The following is a 23243-nucleotide window of genomic DNA, read 5'->3' as shown; positions in this document are numbered from 1 at the left end:
ATATATATAAGTAACTTTGCAACTACCTGTCAACTACCAGAGTATTAGTAGACTGTCTGCTTAATATTTGCTAACACTTTATTTTGATGGTCCCCAACAAACATTCTAGTACTGACTGTAACTTGACTGCGAGCTAATTTCACAGAGAGGAGTTTATAGATATGATGAATTCAATGCTTCATTAAAGCTTAGAAAAGACTACTTTTTCTGTGTGATTTGAGATAATAATTAATAAAATCACACAGCTCTCATAAATAAATAAAATCACACAGCTCTCAAATAGCCATTTTAGACAAGAAACATTTAACAAAAAAAATTCTCAAATTTCTCAAAGAAATTGTGAGTTTCATAGTAACCTCAAACTCACATATTCACACTAAAAACCTAAATTGGAGTAAAAGGTGTGCTTTAAAAGACTGAACCATTTTATCCTCAATGAACATATTGCATAATATCAAAACTTAGACCAAGACTGTAACAAAAATTACTTTATCCTTAATCTTATTGGATACTCATAAACATATACATATATAAGAGTAATACTACAGTAATGAGAAGATAGCGGTGGGAATGCTCAACAACTGTTAAAGCTTTAAATAACCACAATCGTCCACTGCTTTAGCTATGTAATGGGATCTGATTACATAAAAGGAAAGGGGGGCTGTGGGTAAGATCCACAAAGCAGACTGTTGTGTTGTCAGAGAGAGAACACTGGCTAACTTTTAAATTGCTTCTGAGATATGTTACCATCACCAGAAGTTTCTGTGAGAAAGCAGAGGAATTTATGTCACACCTGTGTTTACTTCTCATTATGCTTTACTTTATTAATACAAAATATACAGCACAATTTCTGTTTAAGGTACTTAATTTTGATGTAGAAAAACCAAGCAAACATGTTGTTCAGTAAAATGGAATAATGAGTTTTTGAGTCAAAAGCAGAGGTGACAAAGGGTGAGAGAAGTGGAATACAAAGCATCACTCTGGCAGATGAACAGGCAATTATTTGTTTTCATTTCCTGGTTACTCTCCTCTCATGTAGCTGCTAGAATAGAGCTTTTATACCAACAAGCCAAATGCCATGTCAACTTTTTTGTTTGGGGTGTTATAGACCAGTAGATCAGATCGAATTTAAAAGAGAAATTGTTGAAATGGGCACACTAGAATTAACAAGATCATAGATAGATAGATAGAAAGATAGATAGATAGATAGATAGATAGATAGATCGATAGATCGATAGATCGATAGAGTCGTTGTTACTGTTGGTACATCAATGTGGAGAGGCAGTTATATCATTGAAATCCAGGAAAACATTTAGTAATACACTCACCCTACAGGAGGTCTGATCGTAGCGTCTCCCAAATTCATCTGTCATAAACTAAATCCGTTTTGTATCAACGCAATTCACTCGTACGTCCAGGCGGGGACATTGGTATATAACTCAAAAACATTCATAAGAGTGTCACCTTTAAAGAAAGAACATGAAAATACACTTCAGCAGAACAAGGATAAAACTTTTACAAAAAAACACACCTGAGCAGCACCAATGTGTCACAGTCACAGAACGACTTATCCATTTACAGCTGTCTTAGATGTGGAGAAGTGTTTGATGTACACACTTATGTTTTTAAAAAAGGAAAAACAAATGAAGGCATTAAAATATTTCACTTGCCACAACAGAGACTACGAACATATATACAGTAAAAGGTTAAGGCAGCTATTGCCATAAGAAGTTGCAAAAACGAATATCGTCAACGAAATATCTCCATAATAGAAAACACTGAAATACGTACGTGGATTCGGCTTCCTAGCCAGACAACAACGGCACAGGAGTTCTGAATTCTATTCTAATCCGTCCACCAGGCAGCGCCGTTCCCGCGGCTTCTCGAGCCCGCGCTCAACGGCAGCTTGGAATTCTGAGCGCGAGAACGCGCCCGAGAGAACAGTATTGATGATACAGTGAGAGAACAGTGCTCCCGAGAGTATTTGTACAGTGAGTCGTGAGACTGTCAATAAATTAATCTCACCACTTAAAAACGTTTCTCTAAAGAACAGTTCGCATTAGCGTGACTGTCAAGACGTTGTTTTTTTGTCATTACCGATTTTGTCTTTATAAAAACATAAAATCAATTTTACGTAATTATCATTAGGATTTTTGTAATACCAATGTGTAATTGCTAATGAAGACACGGGATTTTACCGTGTTAACCGTTAATCTGCAACAAAAGCCATAACTTAATATTCAGAGTGTTTACTCCCAGCGTCCCTAGCGTTTGTTTTCTTTTGTGGTCTGCCAGATTGGCTATTCGCCGTTAATACGCCCCGCCCTCTGTCCATTTAAGAAGGATCCTCGGATACGTAGGTCAAATCTTATCAAGCTCGTCACCAATGTCGATCTATATATGTAGGACGCATTACAGTTTTCTATTTGTGCAAAAAGGAGTTTAATAAATGTTAAATAACAAATTAAAGGTCAGCACCATCCTTGTCTGATGATTCAACCACCACTGCCTCTGAACAATTGGATTCCGACCATTTTACAACCGTCTTCCCAGAATGACAGATAACGCTGCACCGTAACCCTAAGAGGGTGTTTTAACACTTTGAAATATTTGTAGTTGTAAAAGTTAAAAGAAGATACTTAAAATATCCTACTGGAAATGTGCAGTTTTACCTATTGCACTTACATCCACATTTCAAATGAATGAATTTAATGATACAAACAGCTATGTAAACTTTTTTTAATGCCATACAAGTGCAACTACATTAAATATGCGTAACTTTTTAGTGAGAAGTCCCGCCTGTGGGAGGTTCAGGAAATAGCACCTCCTGTGCTTTGTAAAGCGTTTTGACAGACACACAAATTTCACAGATTCAGCTATCTTTACAAAGAGACATGACAGAGGACACAGGGACTGTGGCTGGTAGGTCGTACAATCTATTCAGTGTAATTATGCTACATTCAAAAAAAAAAATAATAATAATAATACAAAAGTTGTTCTTAATTAAAATTAGGACATTAGATTTTTTATTATTATTATTATTGTGATTTTTTTTTCACAGCATTCATTAAAATTTCAAAAATTGAAAATCAAACCATTAAAACATTTAAAACAGCATTATTATGATACGTATTTAAACATGAAAAAGTATAACATTTCATCTAGACACTACTCTGACCAGTAGATATCATGAAAAAACTAAAATTCAAGTCTGTTAGGAGTTCCTGCTTGTGTCATTTTATTTTGTCTACCTTTAAAACTAAAGAAATGTTGAACCAATGTTAAGGTTTCAGAATATATTATTAAGCATATTATACACATAGCCTACTATATTATAAATATATTATATGACTTATCATTGTGTTCTTTGTGTGCCCTCCAAAATACAATGACAGAAAACTTTGATGAATACTATAACCAAGACGGTTCCGGAACACCATGCAATAATGGCAACACAAAGGCCTTCAGTGAGGTTTTCCTCCCCACCCTGTACAGCATAGTTTTCATTCTTGGCTTCATTGGAAACAGCCTGGTAGTGTGGGTCCTGATCAGATACCGTCAAAAATCCAATATGACAGATGTGTGCCTCTTCAACCTAGCTCTATCGGACCTAATCTTTCTTGTGTCACTCCCTTTTTGGGCTCATGGTGCCATAGATGAGTGGATTTTCGGCAAATTCATGTGTCATACCATAACAGGTCTCTTCATGATAGGTCTCTATGGCAGCATCTTCTTCATGGTCCTTATGACACTGGATCGCTATGTCGTCATCGTCCATGCCCACAGTATCTTTTCCAGAAATCGGTCTTCAAAAATGGGTTTGATTCTCGCCTCATTTATATGGATACTCAGTCTGCTTGCATCCCTCCCTAATATTATTTTTGCCAAAGTGGATAATGAGACAAGCTTCAAAACATCCTGTGGATCAGATTTTCCTGAAGGTACAGCCTGGATGTCATTTACTTACCTTCAGATGAACTTCCTGAGCTTGATTATCCCTCTGATTATTATGAGCTTTTGCTATTCCCGGATCATCCCCACTCTGCTCAGCATAAAATCACAAAAAAGGCACAAAGTCATCAGACTCATCCTGGCTGTGGTGGCAGTTTATTTCCTCTTCTGGACTCCATACAACATTGTCATGTTTCTCATGTTCCTGCAGAGGAAAGGTTACTTGTTTTCTTGCGAATTGCATAGTAATTTGAGCCTTGCCATGCAGTGGGTGGAAACTATCGCCTTAAGCCACTGTTGCCTCAACCCTATCATCTATGCCTTTGCCGGACAGAAGTTCAGAAGAGCAGTTCTTAAAGTCCTAAAAGAGCAGTTTCCATTGTGCTTCAGCCAATGTACAAATTTCTCTCGACAGTTATCTGAACGCAGAAGCTCAGTCTTCTCCAGAACTTCTGAATATTCCTCCACACAAATTGCATAGAAAACAGGTTCCTCCAGAGAATTATTTTCATTCTGAGCTCCTATTTTTGCTATCCCTAAGTTCCCCTTTTTATTGAATGTATCGAGTCTTTGTTCTGTTTTTTGACAATTTTGTTTGACAATGATGCATGTTAAGTAAGAGAATGCAGAATTTGACACGGTTGCTAAGATGTTCTTTCTTGTGCGTGTATATTGCTTATATTGGAGATTTGCAAATGATACCGACAATAGTTGTCATATGAATGATTTCATCAGCAATTTTAAATAAACCCACTGTTTGTATTTGCATCAGGGGTTAAAAAGCATTATTTTTCAGTTATGACTTTTTGAAATCTTTCTATAAGAAATTCAATGTTAAGTTTGTGTACTTTAAGTTTTGCTTTTAAGTTTTTTTTTTGTGTTTTTTTAATAAAGGATTTTTAATTAATGTATTGTCCTGATTGTAATGTGTTTAAAGTATAATTGGGGGGGGGGGGGGGGGGGGACTTTCACAGTTACAAATACTCTAAAAGTTTTTTTTTGTTTTTTTTTTTTTTAAAACCTCGAGGCAGAATTCCATAAAGTTTTTATGAGAATTATGACAAATCATATTATCTGGAGTTGTGCCCATCTGTCCGTCAGAGAGGAAGTCTGATGCATAGTTGTAAACCGCATTTGCGTAAGTTTTTATTTATCTATGAAGCATGTGTAGCCACATTGTGCGTAGAAACTTCATGCACTTTCATGCACTCAATAGTTGCAGATTCATTTACGTAGCAGATGGAGAAGGGGTACCAGATTCCAATGCTGAATCACAAAATAACCTTATAAATCAAACTCAAGATAGGAGAGTATATAGTGTGTAATGTTTTGGTGGAGGTGGAATGAAGAGATACAGCAGAAGGAGTGAGAATTCAAATGCAGTTTAATAATAGTTATAATCCAAGGTCTTAGTCCATACCAGGCAGAGGGTCAAGCACATTTAATCAGTCCGTACATACACTCCATAAAGGGCATACAGGAACAAGGAATCCACGACTCAGAAATAACAAAAAAGAACACCAGAACTGCTCAAAATGCCAACAGAAAATAACAACCAAAACCAACAAGACTTCATAAAGAATACAGGGCAAAATACATTTAAATAGACCGGGTAATAAATGAGAAACAAGACACAGCTGAAACAGGTTAACTAATAATGAGCAGGGGATACTGGGAAATAAAGTCCGGGAATAAGGCCCTGTCCCAAATGGCACCCTAAACACTCACGGCCTTCCTACGAGTCTGCACTTTAGTGACGTAACGTCGCTTTGACTGTCGGGAAGAAGTCTGCTGCGGAGCTCGCACCAGTGCGGGCTCAGCAAAAGTGCGCATCGAGGGCTCATATCGGCCGCAAAGGGGGCACTCGCAAGCACTAAAATTGACAAACGGGACACCCTACGGACTTAACGGACACGCGCACGCGGCAGCCATTGTAAGTCCACAAGACCGAAAGTGCATAGAAGTGTGCCATTTGGGACAGGGCCTAAGTCTATGGAAACTATGAGGGACGAGGCTGCCTTCAGCTGGTACTTAAGGGTACTGCAGCTGACAGATGTAACAGTGACACAGTTTCAAGAATGTGAAGTTTATGGCCATTTGTTTAATAATACTCCCACTTTCTTAGACATTGTGTTGTATTATGTTGTAATCTAAGCTAATAACTCATTTTAAATATTCATAGGTTTCATAACAAAAAAAAAAAGCGTTTGAGGTTAGTCATTCATTTTAGATACATGTAATGGGAATTTGGTTGTATTATGATCAGTCATGCTGGCAAGAGGCAAGAGAAGAACATTGTGGGCAAACACTTGGGGGGAAGGGGGAGGGGTTATTGCGGCGAGGTGCATTAAAGGCTGTGTTTGCTGCTTGATTATACTGAATAAGATGAAAGTTTTCTTCTGCTGCATCACCACAGAAAAGTTTGTGAGCTCAACCACTAGATGATGTTCCAACATCCTCTATCACAACGTGCTCTGCCTCCATGTACAAACAAGTGAAGTACAATAAGACTTCTCAAAATTTAATAAAAAAAAAAAAACCTAAATGACATTTAACTTGAATGTGTTTTTTTTTTGGTGTTTTTTTGCACATAAACAGTGTGTTATGCTTCTTGATGTCACAAACTGTATTTGTTTTAATATTATTTTAACTTATACTCGTACACTGGTTTGAAGCACAAACAGTTTCACTGTGTACTGCAATTTGTTATTCTTCTAGTTATTTACCTAAAAGGGCAAATGAATCGCAAGTCTTTTACACTCACAGGAAGTAGCTTACTTTCGTGTTGAAAAGTGGATAGATAGGCTAGCGAGAAAACAAATAGGTCTTAAAGGGATAGTTCACCCCAGAAATATTATCATTACTCACTTTCATTTTATTCTAGACCTGGATGATTTTCTCTATTCTGTGGAACCAGAACCGTCCAGCGTGAGCCAGGAGGACTTTCTGTGTAGTTTGCATGTTCTCTCTGTGACTGTGTGGGTTTCCTCCAAGTGCTAGGGTGTTCTGGGTGGTTGCTAGGATGTTATTAAGTACTTAGTAGGTGTCATACATAGTTGCTAGGTAGCTGGTATGGTATCAGTACACTGCCTCAAACAAATAGAGGCTATGATGCTCAGCTATGGTGCTGAGTTGATGTTGTGGCTTTATATATGATAATATACTTGCATGTGTCATTATATTATTAACATTTACCAAAATCAAGCTCAAATGAAGTTACAAAGTTTTTGACCAGCGAATGTAGTATTTTCCCCCTGCCGCATCTGAGGCAGAGCATTTGCAGTTTGGGTTATGAAGTTTATTGTAGCTGTACCTATGTGGGCGCTCATTTATTTTATTTTATTTTTTTCTGTTATTTTGGGAGTTTGTTAATCTCATGTTATAAAAAGATGAAGTGCTACACATAGCCTATTCAAGAATGAATTAGCTATGACTTTACTGCAAATGCTAGACACTCTTCTCTGCTCTCAAATACATACATCATAGCCTATAGTGTTTTAAGAAATTTAAAATGCTGTACTTCAAAGAGTCAGTTTCCTTTGCACTGCATTGCATTGCATTGCAAAAAAAAAAAAAAAAGCAGAGACGGTCCAAACTGCGTGCGACACTTGATTCACTATTCTGCTGGAATTGTGAGGTTTGACCAACAGTTTGAGGAGCCAAGACTTACAAGGTTTAGTCACAAGCTCTTTTTATAAAGTAATTGTCTTACACAGTTTTAGCATTAGAGTGAAATAATAATAATAATTAATAAACAATATTTTAGGCTTCAGAAGGGTGTTTGTGAGCGCCCCCTCTGCGGCTGATATACACTTTTGCTGAGCCCGCACTGGTGCGAGCTCCGCGGCAGACTTCTTCCCGACAGTCAAAGCGGCATTAAGTCGCGAAAGTCTGGACTCGTAGGAAGACCGCGAATGTTTAGGGTGCGATTCGGGACAAGGCCCTTCAGACATATGGCAGAAGGTCTGGGGCCTCATGTACAAAGACTTGCATTGAATTCATACTAAAACATTCCGTACGCACAAAAAAAATCAGATGTATGAAACTCTGCGTACACAGGATCCCACGCATATTCTCTTTGTACATCCCAATTAACGTAAAATTGAGTGCACATGCACGAGCACAACACCCCACCCTATCTCCTCCCTTAATTAAATAAATTTTAATATGGTAATGAGTCCACTTTGGCAAAAGCAAGCAGCAAGAAAATGGCGAAAACAAGCAGCAAGAAACGAAACTTTACGGAAAGTGAATTGGAGGTGCTACTATCAGAGGTAGAAATGAGAAAAAATATTTCATTTGGAACTTTATTCTCCGAAATTAATAACAAAAGGAAAAAAATGAGTGGGAGAGTTTGGCTGACGCCATCAATGCGGTGGGATCTGAAAATCGCAATGTAAATGGTCTGATATAAATTGTGTCCGGCGTCTCCAGTGTCTCCAGCCTTTCCAGTGCTCCCCCCAGTGCTGAGGCCCGTCCTGGCCGCATCTTGACACATGCTGTTCTGCAGTCACAACAGCAAATCGTTATGGCCATTGGAGAAATTAACAGTCACCTGAAAAATATCACTGACGCACTCACAGACATAAGCCACTCATTAAAGGAATTGGTCAAAAAATTAAATATTGTTGCAATCACATGTTGACGGGCCTCAATGGCTTGTTGGTTGGGCTGCACATACATTGGTCCTGTGTCGGGGTCATCTGGCGGTGCCGCCACCTCACCAAGTGGTATGCCATGCCTGTGTGTGACATTGAGCATCCCCCCGGTCCAGTCAAGGCAGCGCCACCGACATTTCAGCTGCCCAGTCCCCCGCTCTACAACCGATTGCGAGAATGGGCATCATTCTATCTGCACTCTCGGTCAGTTTGTGGGTTGGTGAGGGGGGTTAACAGCCACGTCTTAAGTGGATAACCGCGGTCTCCTGATGGGCAGTTGAATAATTAAAAAAAATATATGTATATATATATATATATATATATATATATATATATATATATATGTGTATATATATGTACAAACCCGATTCCAAAAAAGTTGGGACACTGTACAAATTGGGAATAAAAAAGGAATGCAATGATGTGGAAGTTTCAAATTTCAATATTTTATTCAGAATACAACATAGATGACATATCAAATGTTTAAACTGAGAAAATGTATCATTTTAAGGGAAAAATAAGTTGATTTTACATTTCATGGCATCAGCACATCTCAAAAAAGTTGGGACAAGGCCATGTTTACCACTGTGTGGCATCCCCTCTTCTTTTTATAACAGTCTGCAAACGTCTAGGGACTGAGGAGACAAGTTGCTCAAGTTTAGGAATAGGAATGTTGTTCCATTCTTGTCTAATACAGGCTTCTAGTTTCTCAACTGTCTTAGGTCTTCTTTGTCGCATCTTCCTCTTTATGATGCGCCAAATGTTTTCTATGGGTGAAAGATCTGGACTGCAGGCTGGCCATTTCAGTACCCGGATCCTTCTTCTACACAGCCATGATGTTGTAATTGATGCAGTATGTGGTCTGGCATTGTCATGTTGGAAAATGCAAGGTCTTCCCTGAAAGAGACGACGTCTGGATGGGAGCATATGTTGTTCTAGAACTTGGATATACCTTTCAGCATTGATGGTGCCTTTCCAGATGTGTAAGCTGCCCATGCCACATGCACTCATGCAACCCCATACCATCAGAGATGCAGGCTTCTGAACTGAGTGCTGATAACAACTTGGGTTGTCCTTGTCCTCTTTAGTCCAGATGACATGGCGTCCCAGTTTTCCAAAAAGAACTTCAAATTTTGATTCGTCTGACCACAGAACAGTTTTCCACTTTGCCATAGACCATTTTAAATGAGCCTTGGCCCAGAGAAAACGCCTGCGCTTTTGGATCATGTTTAGATATGGCTTCTTTTTTGACCTATAGAGTTTTAGCCGGCAACTGCGAATGGCACGGTGGATTGTGTTCACCGACAATGTTTTCTGGAAGTATTCCTGAGCCCATGTTGTGATTTCCATTACAGTAGCATTCCTGTATGTGATGCAGTGCCGTCTAAGGGCCCGAAGATCACGGGCATCCAGTATGGTTTTCCGGCCTTGACCCTTACGCACAGAGATTGTTCCAGATTCTCTGAATCTTTGGATGATATTATGCACTGTAGATGATGATAACTTCAAACTCTTTGCAATTTTTCTCTGAGAAACTCCTTTCTGATATTGCTCCACTATTTTTCGCCGCAGCATTGGGGGAATTGGTAATCCTCTGCCCATCTTGACTTCTGAGAGACACTGCCACTCTGAGAGGCTCTTTTTATACCCAATCATGTTGCCAATTGATTGTTTATGAGTGTAAGACTTGATTTTCCTGCTAAGACAAAAAATGAGAACAAGAACCCTGCAATAAAGCAATAAAGCTCATCCGGAGAGAAGATCTCAAAGAAATAGCATAGGACAACGCCTTGCCCTCACACATCTACAGGATACTGTTGCTGCGAGAGACCTTTTTGGGAAGCTGTGGTTGCTGCTCCTCTGCAGAATGAGTGACTGAAAAAGTGGTCTGCTGGGATGCCAGATTGAACGAGAATTGATTTGAGATATTTTTGAAACCAGAAATGTAACTGTAACTATAGATTTATTGTTTGACCTCACTATTCGGGGAATAGACACAGTTTGTATAGAATGTACTAGACTCACATTTATTTATATCAATTAAGAGGGTAGAACAAAGACAGTGATTTGAGGTTTGACTTACTGGTCATACGATGTGTAACATCTTAGAGATGTTGTCCAACAGAAGATCTGCTCAGGTTCTGCTGGGGTGCAGGCCATCAGCACGGAAGAGCCTAGGTCGCTCCCAGAAAATTTTGCAATTATTTACAAAGAGCAGCTTCTGTTCATTACACCAAGACATTAACCATTCTTTTAAAGCAAATGATCTACTAAACCTGTCATGTCCTCGTCAGTACCTCGGAATTGTCCGGACACAATGATCTTTGTCACAGGCGATGTGCTGCATACCGTCTCGATCAGGCTCCTGAAGTCCTGTTTCAGAACCTCCGTCTGCCACAGCCTGATGTCGTTCACTCCCGTGTGCAGCACTACAGCTCCGAAGCTCTCATCACCATTCAGGATCATTGGGTAACTGTGCAACGACATCGAGAACAGGAGCACCAGGAAAGCAGTGAATGTGCACCTTACCTTTAGCTGGAGTAGCATGGATGTGACGGACGATAGAGTCTCCAATGACCACAGCGTTCCTTCAAATGAAGAGTGGAGGAGCGGTTCCAGGTGAAGATCTTGAAGACTGGGGGTGGCAGAGGGGGAGAGGTACTCATCCACGACCTTGCTCACGCCCTACGCTGCTGAAGCACTCATGGTCTGTGGTGTGTTGGCGCTGGAGTGAAAGAGGGCTGGGAAGAACACTTTCTGGGTGCTCGAGCCCTGTGCCGAGGAACACATGGAGTGGAGGAAGCTGGAGGATTAATACCACACTGCAAACTTACTGTGGATTTGTGACCCTTACAAAAAAGAACTGCAGTATATTGAAGTACAACTGCAGTAAAACTGCAGTACAAAGTAGTATAACTGCAGTATTATTAAGCACAACCATAGATTTGCAGTATAATGAAGTATAATCACAGTACAACTGCAGTACATTGAAGTTCAATAGCAGTAAAACTGCAGTTGTATTGCAGCTATACTGCAATATCGCAGTTTTTTTGTGTCCAAAAAACTGCAGTTCAGAGGACTCAAACCATATATGGAAATTGAAGAGTCCTTATATAGTCACCGGTGGAGCCTGGATATCATCTAGTGGAAAAGTTTGGTACTGTGCCCAAAAAAATCTTACTGAAAGCTCATTTATTGAGATATCAACCTAACATTTGGCACAGAACTTGTTCAGATGTTTAGCTTTGATTTTCTTGAAGTTTTAGAGTTTTACATGTTTTGAAAAATATATTTTTTATATAAATATAAAAAATTACGGTAACACTTTAGTATAGGGAACACATTTAAACTATTAACTACGACTTTTCCCTCAATAAACTCCTAATTTACTGCTTATTAATAGTTAGTAAGGTAGTTGTTAAGTTTAGGTATTGGGTAGGATTAAGAATGTAGAATAAGGTCATGCAGAATAAGGCATTAATATGTGCTTAATAAGTACTAATAAATAGCCAATATTCTAGTAATATGCATGCTAATAAGCAACTAGTTAAAAGACCCTAAAATAAAGTGTTACCAAAATTACATTTCTATATTTTACATTTTTATAAACAAACTTCTATAACACTTTTGTTACTTTACTTTAATAACCTTTTTACTTCTACAATAATCTGTGAAGTGTCCCCTTTAAAAAGATACCAAACTTAAGTCTGTGCTCCAAAGTATTCAAGATTTATAACAATTTAAATTGGAAAAGTCATTTTCATGTCTATGCTCAAAAAGGGGGACTAACAGTTAACAGGTAAAAGAGTTTTGTTCTTTTCACAAACTTTGAAAATAAAAAGTTGTTAAACTCAGCAAGACACTAGTGCATCAGGACTAGAGTTGAAGAGCTCTGCCTTAGAACATTAAAATATGTGGGTCAATCTGACCCACGAACATCACAAATGTAGTAGTAATTATTTGTGTATATGGGCTGTATATGTATGTATGTGTGTATTTTGCATGTTGAAACTTGCATGCATGTTCATGACCCTAAATGTGAAAATGTCATAAAATGTCATGGACAACAAAAAAAAACATAGGTTAGGTTAACCGGTATTTCCGACAACTCAGAAATCAAAATGGGTCAAATTGACCCGCAACATAAACATGAGGATTAAGGAAGCATTGGGTCATTTAAAGTTTTTTTAAGATTTATGCATCAGTTTTAAAATGAATAAGTAGCATGATTTTTAGTGTGCAAAAGTAAAATATCATATTGTCCTATTATCATAATCCTATCCTATCATATTATCATGTTATCCTCTCATAAAAAAAAAAAAAACTGCATTGCATACAGTACTGCTATACTTGACATCTCACATGGGATGTTACTTTCGCACATGCACACATCGCAAAATTGATGCTAAAATGATTTATCGCACAGCCCTAAACAGTACTTTTTCACAGGTTGTTGAACAGTCTTTCTTCACCTGGATGTCATTAGAGAAATATGCTTAGTGAAGCTTAACCTTTATCTCAAATCTCATATTTGATAAATATATTGCCATTCAGTTCATTGTTTCAATACTGTTTGACCTTCATGGCTGAATACACAAAACTCACTGATTTAATGGACCTTTAAAGTTTTTAACTAAATGTGCCTTTAAGTCAATAAGACTAAAAAAACTCACTTTGGACTTCAGGTGACCTGTAGTAGAATAGAGACAATTGTTTTTTTCTACCTTGTTTTTTTAAATTATGTGCATTTTGCTGTACTGTGTGCACATTGTATTCTGATGTACATATCAGTGGAAAATAATTAATTGTACAATGAGATCCAGCAGGAGTAAGTATTCCTCATAGAGCAAGAAAACAATTAGCTGCTAATTAAGAGTGAAACACCTACATGCAAAAGGAAAGCATAGGGAAAAAAATCCTGAGACTTGTTCAGAGTAACGGTCATCCATACTTATTTTTTGATGACCGATGACAATGCTAATATTTTAGAGAGCAGGGGGCCAATGGCCAATATGAAGCTGATTTGATACAAAGACTATAGAATAACACAAGACGCGTCACTCCTACTGTTTTGAATGGGAGAAAGTGCAACGCGCAATATGGCGGAATAAGTCCCGCCTTCTAAATAAGAGCCAATCATTGATTGGTAAAGTCATCGCGTCACTGCAGCGGCCGTTAGAAGCTCCGGTTTCTATAGAAACAGTCAGACTCGCGCTTCCGAAATAAAGCACAAGAGACGCGCATTTAGGACTGTGCATGCGCATTAGCTTGATCCAGCCTGAAAAATACTGTTTTTTGTCATGATTCGAGCGTTTAGAAACAAAATGAGACAGTTGTTCATTGGTGATTTCAAATATGAAATTTAATCGAAAGCTTGGCAAACAGCTTTGGAGAATTTGATGTTTCCCCATTCAAAGAGATAGCAGCTGCACTTGGATGCCCAAGAGGCGTTTCAAAGATGGCCGCCGAGTGAAATGACTTGTCTTAAAGGGACTTTGTTTGATATCACACTATTTAATTAGTAATTTATTTTACACAATTTAATTTAATAATTTATTTTACATAATATTTAATAAATAAAAATAAAGAAATTAATATGAAAAAGTAATTTGTAATAATTTTGTAAAATAAACAAATTTATACTAGATGGCAAATTTAATACTTAGATGGCAAATTCTTGGTTCTTTAATCCTAGTATTTTTTTATTTTATTTTATTATTATTTTTTTTTACAAAAAAACAAATTGTGCAAAATATGAAAAAAGTAAACATTGTAACCAACAGTGCACTCGCGTCGGCTCATAAAATTGAGGTTAAACCACTGGAGTCACATGGATTATTTTAATGAAGCCTTTCCTACCTTTCTGGGGCTTGAAAGTGGTAGCTGTGTAGGCTGTCAATGGAGGGACAGAAAGCACTCAAGATTTCATTAAATTGATTTCAAGATTTTATTTGTGTTCCAAAGATAAACAAATGTCTTACAGGTTTGGAACGACATGAGGATGAGTGGTTGTTAAGTAATGTGATAACTGGTCAAATACTTGACATCCAATCAAGTTACCTCATCTTTTGCAGTCAAAACTGACTGCATCCACACAAGCAGTGTGCATATGTTTCGTGCAGAGTATGCTGCCTTAGCAAATCGAGCATATTACTGCCATTCTCGACAATGTACCTTTGTAAAATTGGGGTTTTAGCACTTACTAGCATGAACACAAATATAGACACAGACTGAGCCTAGAGATCTATTTAAGACTCAAACTCTCTTCAATACAAAAACAAACCCTGTGTGTGTTCCTTGTTTTTAATGTTAATATTATAATCAGCATGAGAGCCATGCAAATGACACTGTTCTCATGCCACACATCCATTTTCTCATGCAGTGAAAAAACATTACGGAGCAAAAAGGGCAAAGACAATGCGCTAAATCATTAAAAAAGTCAAAATTTTAAATTTTTTATTACGAAATTCAAACAATAAATACCATTTTGGCACTCTCAATATGGTGTGATAGATCGCTGTAGCGCATCAGATCAAGTGAAGTGGGAGCTCATTGAAGTTTTATTAACAAATTCGGGATGAACACATTCAAATGATCTGACTAATCACATCATTCCAACCAGCAGTCAGCAATCAGCAATCAACATATCTACCCAATCAGCAGGAGTAGAGAAAAATAAGTACTGCTATAGATCTGCTATAGGCCTATGTTTTAAGAGAACATTGATGGTAGGGCTGCCCCCTAATAGTCAACTAAAGTTAGTCGACCAAAATTAACAACTACTAGTCGACTAGAAAAATCTTCAGTCGAGGGCAGCCCTAATTGATGGATCAGCACATTTTGTGGGAAAAATAAATAATTAAAGTGGTTTGTTTCGCCTAAAAATCTTATAAATGTATGAGGTGGTGAGGGGGCAAAAGGCCCCCATTATTGATAAAAAATACTAGCTAAAGTAATGTTTTGCAAAATATCTAATACTTTTTCAAAATCAGTTCAAGAAAGTTTGAACTATTTTGTTTATTTTAACAAATAATGGAAATGTATTTTTGTTTAATAAATATATATTAAAAAAAAATATTAAAAAACAAAAGAATCTGAAAGCTTTGAAGGAGATCCCATAGAAATGTAATATTATATTACAGTAGTAACAATAAATATTATATTTTATTATATTATATAATATAATATTTTTGTTATTTTAAAAATATTTTATATTTTATTTTATATAATATATTTTTAAAAAATAAAGCCCTGTAATATTATATTATACGAGCAAGAATGCAATTTTTCCAGTTCAACAAACAAAATGGTGGTAATGTACATTTTAAACAGTATTGATTGCTCTATTTTGCAACAAAATAATAGTTTCAACAAAAGTCACAGCAGAACTGCAACACACAGTTGAACGAATCGTGAGAGTCAATGATTCAATGACCCATTCATAAATACAGCTACTTGCTTCGTTACTTCGTATGAATGATTTGATGGCTCACTCATTACGACAGTGACTCACCGCCACCTACTGGCAGTTAGACACCCGGTTTCACAGACAAGGCTTAAGCTAGTCCTAGACCAGGGGTGTCAAACTTATTTTAGGTTGAGGGCCGGATCGGAAAAAAAATTTAATCATGTGCGGTCCGAATTACCTTTTTTTTTTTAAACCTTAGTGAGATGAGAGTTACATTAATATTAAACATACAAACTACAAATTAAATTGCAAGAAAAAAAAAAACACAATGGTCTTTGAAAACGTCTCGTTATGTATATAAACTTAGTTCCCTGAATAGGGAACGAGACGCTGCGTAGTCGCTATGGAAACGTCTCTGCGTGAAGTCATCGTGAAGCACGTGTGAAATCTGTCCAGTCGGGAGACGGTACGTCATAGGCGGGTGACGTCATTGACCAGGAACTGTAAAGCCGGCCCGAAAACACTTACATTCAGCTTCTGGAATACTGAAGCAAGACGCTTACGGGCATGCCGGGAGTATGGCAGGGCGACGCAGCTTCTCGTTCCCTATTCGGGGAACTAAGTTTATATACATAACCGAGACGTTCCCTTTTAAGGGACTTTCCCATAGCGCTGCGTAGTCACTATGGGAACGACAATCCCAACATTGCAATAAGAGCAAATGACCGTTCGTGTGAAGCTGAAACGCACAACTCACAGTAACACCTGCGCCCCTGGAGTGAAGCCGAGGTCTAACTAATAAAACCTCACAAATGTATGTGGTGAGGACCAGCCTGCCCCATCACAAATGTCATTGAGGGAAACCCCTGAAATTAAAGCCTTGGAGGCAGCCATACTCCGGGTCGAATGAGCCCTGACAGCCAATGGTGAAGGCTGTCCAACTGACTCGTAAGCAAGTGAGATGGCCTCGACCACCCACTTGCTCATTCTCTGCTTGGATGCTGGGAGACCCTCTCAGACTACCTGTCAAATACCAGTCATTAGAGTATTAGTAGACTGTCTGCTTAATATTTGCAAACACTTTATTTTGATGGTCCCCAACAAACATTCTAGTACTGACTGTAACTTGACTGTGAGTATGTCAACTTATTCTACTAATTCTACTTATTCTTGCAAATTAATGGAAGTTAGTTGACAATGACATGCAGTTGCAAAGTTACTTAGTAGAATGTCTAAAGTAGACTATCAAAATAAAGTGTAACCTGGTCTGAACAGCTAATTTCACCGAGACGAGTTTATAGATATGATGAATTCAATGCTTCATTAAAGCTTAGAAAAGACAACTGTCCTGTGTGATTTGAGATAATAATTAATAAAATCAAACAGCTTGTTTACAACATTTAACAAAAGACATTTCTCAAATTTCTCAAAGAAATTGTGAGTTTCATAGTAACCTCAAACTCACATATTCACACTAAAGACCTAAATTGGAGTAAAAGGTGTTGTAGCGTCTGTTCAAAATCGGATCTGCCAGCCAACTTTAGAATCTTCAGAATGCTTTTAGCCTCCTGAACTGTGCGTGTAAATCATGAATTGGCTCTGGGACCAATTGCCTCATTGGCACCTTTGTTACCTCATTGAAGAAAAACAGAAGATATTCTCACCAGCTCCAGGGACTTTAAAGAGTCACCCTGGTGGGGCTAAGGGCCATGTGGTCACAGACACCGGTCACAACCCCTATACACACACACATACAGACACTCACAAACACGCATGGAGATTGTGAATGTACATTTATCCTCCAAATATGACTGTGCCAAAGTGTACCCGTCATTGTATTTCAAGGTGCATGTATGTATCACTAGTATATAAGCTTAGCTATGACTGTAGTTGTATTAGTTTTATTCTAAACGATAAAATTCAAGTATAAACTGTATCTCTCCTTATGTCTTTGCCATCTGACAAGTTTGGTCTCATTGTAAAGCTTTCGTTATGCCCTAATTGAAAATGTATGTCACATTACTGTAAAATGCATTCTTCTATTATCAATGGTACTTTGAAGAAAATGTACTCAGATCTGACACTTCATAAACCATGCAAATTAGGTCATAAATAGAGACAAAGAAAAAGTTTCCCCGCCAAAATCGCACCCTCATCATTGGCTGATGTACCCAAGGAGGCGTTCTAGTCTGTTGTCCTTAAAACACAATGACACGCGTCTCTCACTGTGGCACCATAGATTTTCTATGGGGTTAAGGTCAGGCAAGTATGCTGGCCAATTAAGAACAGGGTCCTTAAACCAGGTACTGGTAGATTTGGCACTGTGTGCAGGTGCCAAGTCCTGCTGGAAAATGAAATCTGCATCTCCATAAAGTTGGTCAGCAGAGAACATAACTTTGGACCACTCAGCAGCAGTCCAGTCCTTTTTGTCTTTAGCCCAGGCGAGACGCTTCTGACGCTGTCTGTTGTTCAAGAGTGGCTTGACACAAGGAATGCGACAGCTGAAACCCATGTCTTGCATACGTCTGTGCGTAGTGGTTCTTGAAGCACTGACTCCAGCTGCAGTCCACTCTTTGTGAATCTCCCCCATATGTTTGAATGGGTTTTGTTTCACAATCCTCTCCAGGGTGCAGTTATCCCTATTGCTTGTACACTTCACTTTTTTCTACCACATCTTTTCCTTCCCTTCGCCTCTCTATTAATGTGCTTGGACACAGAGCTCTGTGAACAGCCAGTCTTTTTTGCAATGACCTTTTGTGTCTTGCCCTCCTTGTGCAAGGTGTCAGTGGTCGTCTTTTGGACAACTGTCAAGTCAGCAGTCTTCCCCATGATTGTGTAGCCTACAGAACTAGACTGAGAGACCATTTAAAGGCCTTTGCAGGTGTTTTGAGTTAATTAGCCGAATAGAGTGTGGCACCAGGTGTCTTCAATATTGAACCTTTTCACAATATTCTAATTTTCTGAGATACTGAATTTGGGATTTTCCTTAGTTGTCAGTTATAATCATCAAAATTAAAAGAAATAAACATTTGAAATATATCAGTCTGTGTGTAATGAATGAATATAATATACAAGTTTCACTTTTTGAATGGAATTAGTGAAATAAATCAACTTTTTGATGATATTCTAATTATATGACCAGCACCTGTATACTACAGTTTTAATTAGAACGATGTAATAGTTTCTACATGTATGAGCAGTATTTTTGTCCCTTTTTTCACTGAGGTTGTTTCAAATTTGGTAATTTTTAAACAAATCTTATATTTGTCATTCAGATGACCAAAAACATCCTAATTTTGAAGTCTGATCACCTGTCAATTAAGAAAAATATATATATTTACAAGAGAGATATTAAAAGAAGGGCTTTGTCCAAAACAAAATAGAGTGATTGTTACAATTGAAAAACTTGGAAGGCCATTTCAAATATTATTTTTACATTATTTATGAAATTAATGACAGTAACAGGATTGACATAATGGTAACAGGACTGACCAGAGTAACAGGGATGACAGGACACACATTCTTCAGCATACAATCTACATATTTGTTTACATAATACTGTAAAGTTTCTAACTTTTTAATTTACATTAAACATTAAACTTTTTACATTTACATTCAATTTCTAAGAGATCAAGAGCCTCATTTATAAAATGTTACGCAGAAACCGTCTTAAATTTGATCTTATGATCATTTCTCAGATGTGCGTACGTGAGATTCTTAGAATGAACGTACACACAGAAAACGAGCGTACGGCCCCCTTTCATATGTGAAATCTATAAATCGCAAATAATCTTGAACTTGTGCGCAGCTGAATGGTTTCAGTTCTCTGCGTTGTAAACAACACCTAATTAATGTCATTTACATATAAAAGATCACCAGTCATCATCCAAATCGTTTAATTTAGAATGGTGAGCTGTAAGAATAGCTTAGATTTCCAAAAAAAACTGCAGTAATCTGACAAGGAAAAGTGTGTACTGTACGACTGTTCAGACCTTAATGTGGCGCTAAGCACTTTTCCACGTTTTTATAAATATGAGCGTTGGCGTGGATTTAAGCGTACGCACACTCTAAGATCAAATCTGTGCATATGCACGCTTTATAAATGTTTTAAGGCTACTGTAATTAGACTCATGCGTCCATACGTTTTGTCTGTGTCAGTGTGTCCCTTCACAGAATTTAAAATATACACTGCCCGGCCAAAAAAAAAAATGTTGTTTGGATTTTAATAGGTAAGTACTTAAGAACCTATGAATGGATCATTATTACAGTGATTATTATGTTTCTAGCATGTTATATGTTTGGCAGCTGTTCTTTTAACCGTAACAGCAACCATGTTGGGATATGTATCATGGCCATATTCCAGGATGGCAATGCCAATATTCAACAGGGTTAAAACTGTGAAAGAATGGTTCACAGAGCACAAAGAATCATTTTCAAACATGAATGGGCACTTCTGAGTCCTGACTTTAACCTCAGTGTAATGTGCTGGAGTAGACTTTACAGAGTGCTCACCTCTTGCATTGTCAATACAAGATCTTAACCAAAAATGTATACACCTCCTGTTGGAAATGACATCAGAACATTTATTTCCATTGTAACGACTGAGACAAATCAGACACAATTATTTGTTATACGTAACCAATAATTGTTTAAAGCACTCTGGGGCCTGTCCCCCATCCCCCGAGAAGTTCTCTGTTACAAGTTTTATTGCACTAAAAATGTGGCTGCCACATGGAAGAGCAGAGAAGAGACACAGAAACGTGCATCTTTCCTGCATTTTCCCCACAGAACACGGACTTTCCTGCATTAATGTATAGACAGACTGTTCTATAAATGAACATGCACATCCCCAGGAAATGGTATCCATTATTACTGTTGTTGTATTGCACTCATTGTATTCACATGTTTTATGATACATTTAAGAGAACTTCAATTATGCCATGTTTAGTGTATATGGGTTCGTATCGAGAAAATTTAAATGCTTGTGTATGCGGTATGTCCATACCTGTGCAACACATCAGTATTACAAGAATCTTTAATAGTTCTTCTTCAAAACTTGTGTGGTGTCGCCCGGAAATACAACATCTTCATTGGTCCGGTCAACAACTAAGAGGTGTGACTTTGACCAGAGGTTAAAAGCCAGTGAACAATGCCACTCCCTCTCTTTCCTTGCTTCTTGGACGACTGAAGAGACCCCCTTCTTGCTGCAGGCCTCGGCCTACAACCCAGCCATGTGCTCATCTATAAGTTGTTTCATAGTACTTCATCTAACGCAGAAGATACTGGCAACAACTTCGGACCGAACCATCAAGATTACAACCCAGCCTGCAGATCCGATGCTCCTCAGCCTAAAGGCATCTTGCAAGTATCGTACATTTGAACACTAAACAGCGATTTAGTATTGATTTGTAAAACTTACCTTTGTCAGCAAAGGTGTTTTATTGCTGAGGAAATTGATGATTCTTTTCCAGATTGTCTATGACTTTTTCCTATAGCTCTATCAACAGTTCCACTTCCGGTTCAACTCTATCATTGCTCATTCTTACCTACGTATGTGTGTGACCTGCGTGTATGTTATGTGTTTGTTAGTTTAGTTATGTGTTTGTGAGTTAGTTAATAAAGATTGTGCACAATATATGTTTGGTTCTGACTCCGTCTGCTAATAAATTTCCTCTTAAGTGATTTAGATCCTTACTACATGCTCTGAGTAGTACTGTACAATACGAATGTTGTTTTTCCATAACCTGGAAATGAACATTTCTTAGAATTAATAAACAATCAACACTGAGTGTTCACTGGACGAACAGGTTAATTGATTGTAATATTAATCTTAATGTAGCTACATCCAGTTAATCTGATTAACTGATTTACATATTCATAATTAATCATAATTAATAATCATAATGAGTTATGAATAATTATTAATATTTCCCCTTTGAGTTAATTCGCTACACCATCCAGAGGTTGATCTTACACTGAGGTCAAAGTCAGGACTCAGAAGTGCCCATTCATGTGTGAAAATGATTCTTTATGCTCTCTGAACCATTCTTTAACCCTGATGAATATTGGCTTTGTCATCCTGCAATATGGCCATGATACATATTCCAACATGGTTGTTTAAGAAATGAAAAGCTACACACTCCATCTGTTAGGGTTAAAATATATTATATATTAAGTTTATATAATACATTTAAATAGTTAATACTTGAATTAAGAGATTCGTGTACCAACAATACTAATACTAACAATAGTAAAAATACTAACTAAAAATGTAACTGATGCTCATATGCCACCCACACTGAATGATATAGACATCAATAATACACCTGGGATGACCTTTTAAAATGTTTGCATTTGACACAGATAAATGTTAAATACAATGTGGATAAGGTGATCATCATCCCTGTTACCCATATGTCAAGACCTGTTACTCTGAAAAGTAACAGGGTTGACGGTAACAGGTTTGACAATTTAAAACTAATTTGCTATTTGCTAGCTAACAGACCAGATCACAAAAGCACATTTTGTACACTTTAAAGGGATATTACTTGTAGATAATGATTATGTTACATTAAATAAATAAGTGTTTAAATGTATACTTCAAAAATGGTAACAGATATCCCCCCTCAGTCAAATCTCATAAATTATCAAAAATAGAAAATTGTAGAACAGAGAGAGAAACTTATTTTTATTTGAACTGTTGGCGTCCTGGTTTAGAGATGATGTAACTTCCTGGAAGTGATGTCACCGGAATGTACCATTATTTATACAGGGTTCTTTGGTGAGGGTAACAGGGCTGACATGAAATAGGGGACACCGATAAAATTATTTATATTTTATAAAAAATAATGCATACTTATGCTAAAACATTGCTTGACAATAAGACTATACTTAGAACAATATGCAAAAGTGATTTTTGTATCATTTTGCATTCAATTTGCAAATTAAAAGAACAATCATAGCAAGGGACAGGCCAAAAACCTTACCCTTATGAGAATAAATGCAATTTTAATTATTTAAAATAATATTTAATTGACTTTACTTTGGTGTAATATTGATAAAACAATACACAGTATTGATATGTTTTTAAATCACACATTTATTTGTTGTTATAATACTTCTATGTCTGGTTATTTCTTAGGGACGCAAAAGGCACCAAAAGGCATTCGTGGAATGACCCAGATGTGGACAAGTGTTTGATGTACACACTTATGTTTTTTAAAAAA

At 37.4% G+C, this 23243-nt stretch overlaps 2 protein-coding genes across 10 annotated transcripts in view; one reads left to right on the top strand and one right to left on the bottom strand.

Annotated features, from left to right (window-relative positions):
- The window catches only part of cobl (cordon-bleu WH2 repeat protein), a 141303-nt gene that overhangs the window by 117769 nt on the left and 291 nt on the right, over nt 1–23243 (bottom strand). Inside the window, exons 1-2 of one of the 9 annotated variants that reach the window (XM_051864799.1) lie at nt 1792–2203; nt 1532–1616 (exon numbers count right to left, since the gene is read on the bottom strand). The exons of 1 other annotated variant lie outside the window; for it this stretch is intronic. In XM_051864799.1, coding sequence (XP_051720759.1) covers nt 1532–1575 — 44 coding nt within the window. In that variant the 5' untranslated portion in view covers nt 1576–1616; nt 1792–2203. Of the gene's footprint in view, nt 1–1328; nt 1465–1531; nt 1617–1791; nt 2204–23243 lie in introns of those variants that run through there. 7 more of the 9 variants (XM_051864794.1, XM_051864788.1, XM_051864798.1 and 4 more) reach the window with 7 other exon arrangements.
- On the top strand, nt 2778–4858 carry ccr2 (chemokine (C-C motif) receptor 2). The gene is made up of 2 exons (XM_051864801.1): nt 2778–2922; nt 3396–4858. Exons 1-2 carry the CDS (start codon nt 2895–2897, stop codon nt 4430–4432), a joined length of 1065 nt encoding a protein of 354 aa, XP_051720761.1. The 5' UTR covers nt 2778–2894; the 3' UTR covers nt 4433–4858.

The sequence above is a fragment of the Ctenopharyngodon idella genome, chromosome 16, assembly GCF_019924925.1.
Source record: "Ctenopharyngodon idella isolate HZGC_01 chromosome 16, HZGC01, whole genome shotgun sequence".
Classification (NCBI taxonomy): domain Eukaryota; kingdom Metazoa; phylum Chordata; class Actinopteri; order Cypriniformes; family Xenocyprididae; genus Ctenopharyngodon; species Ctenopharyngodon idella.
Note: the sequence above shows the minus strand (reverse complement) of the source record. Positions and strands in the feature narration are given on the sequence as shown.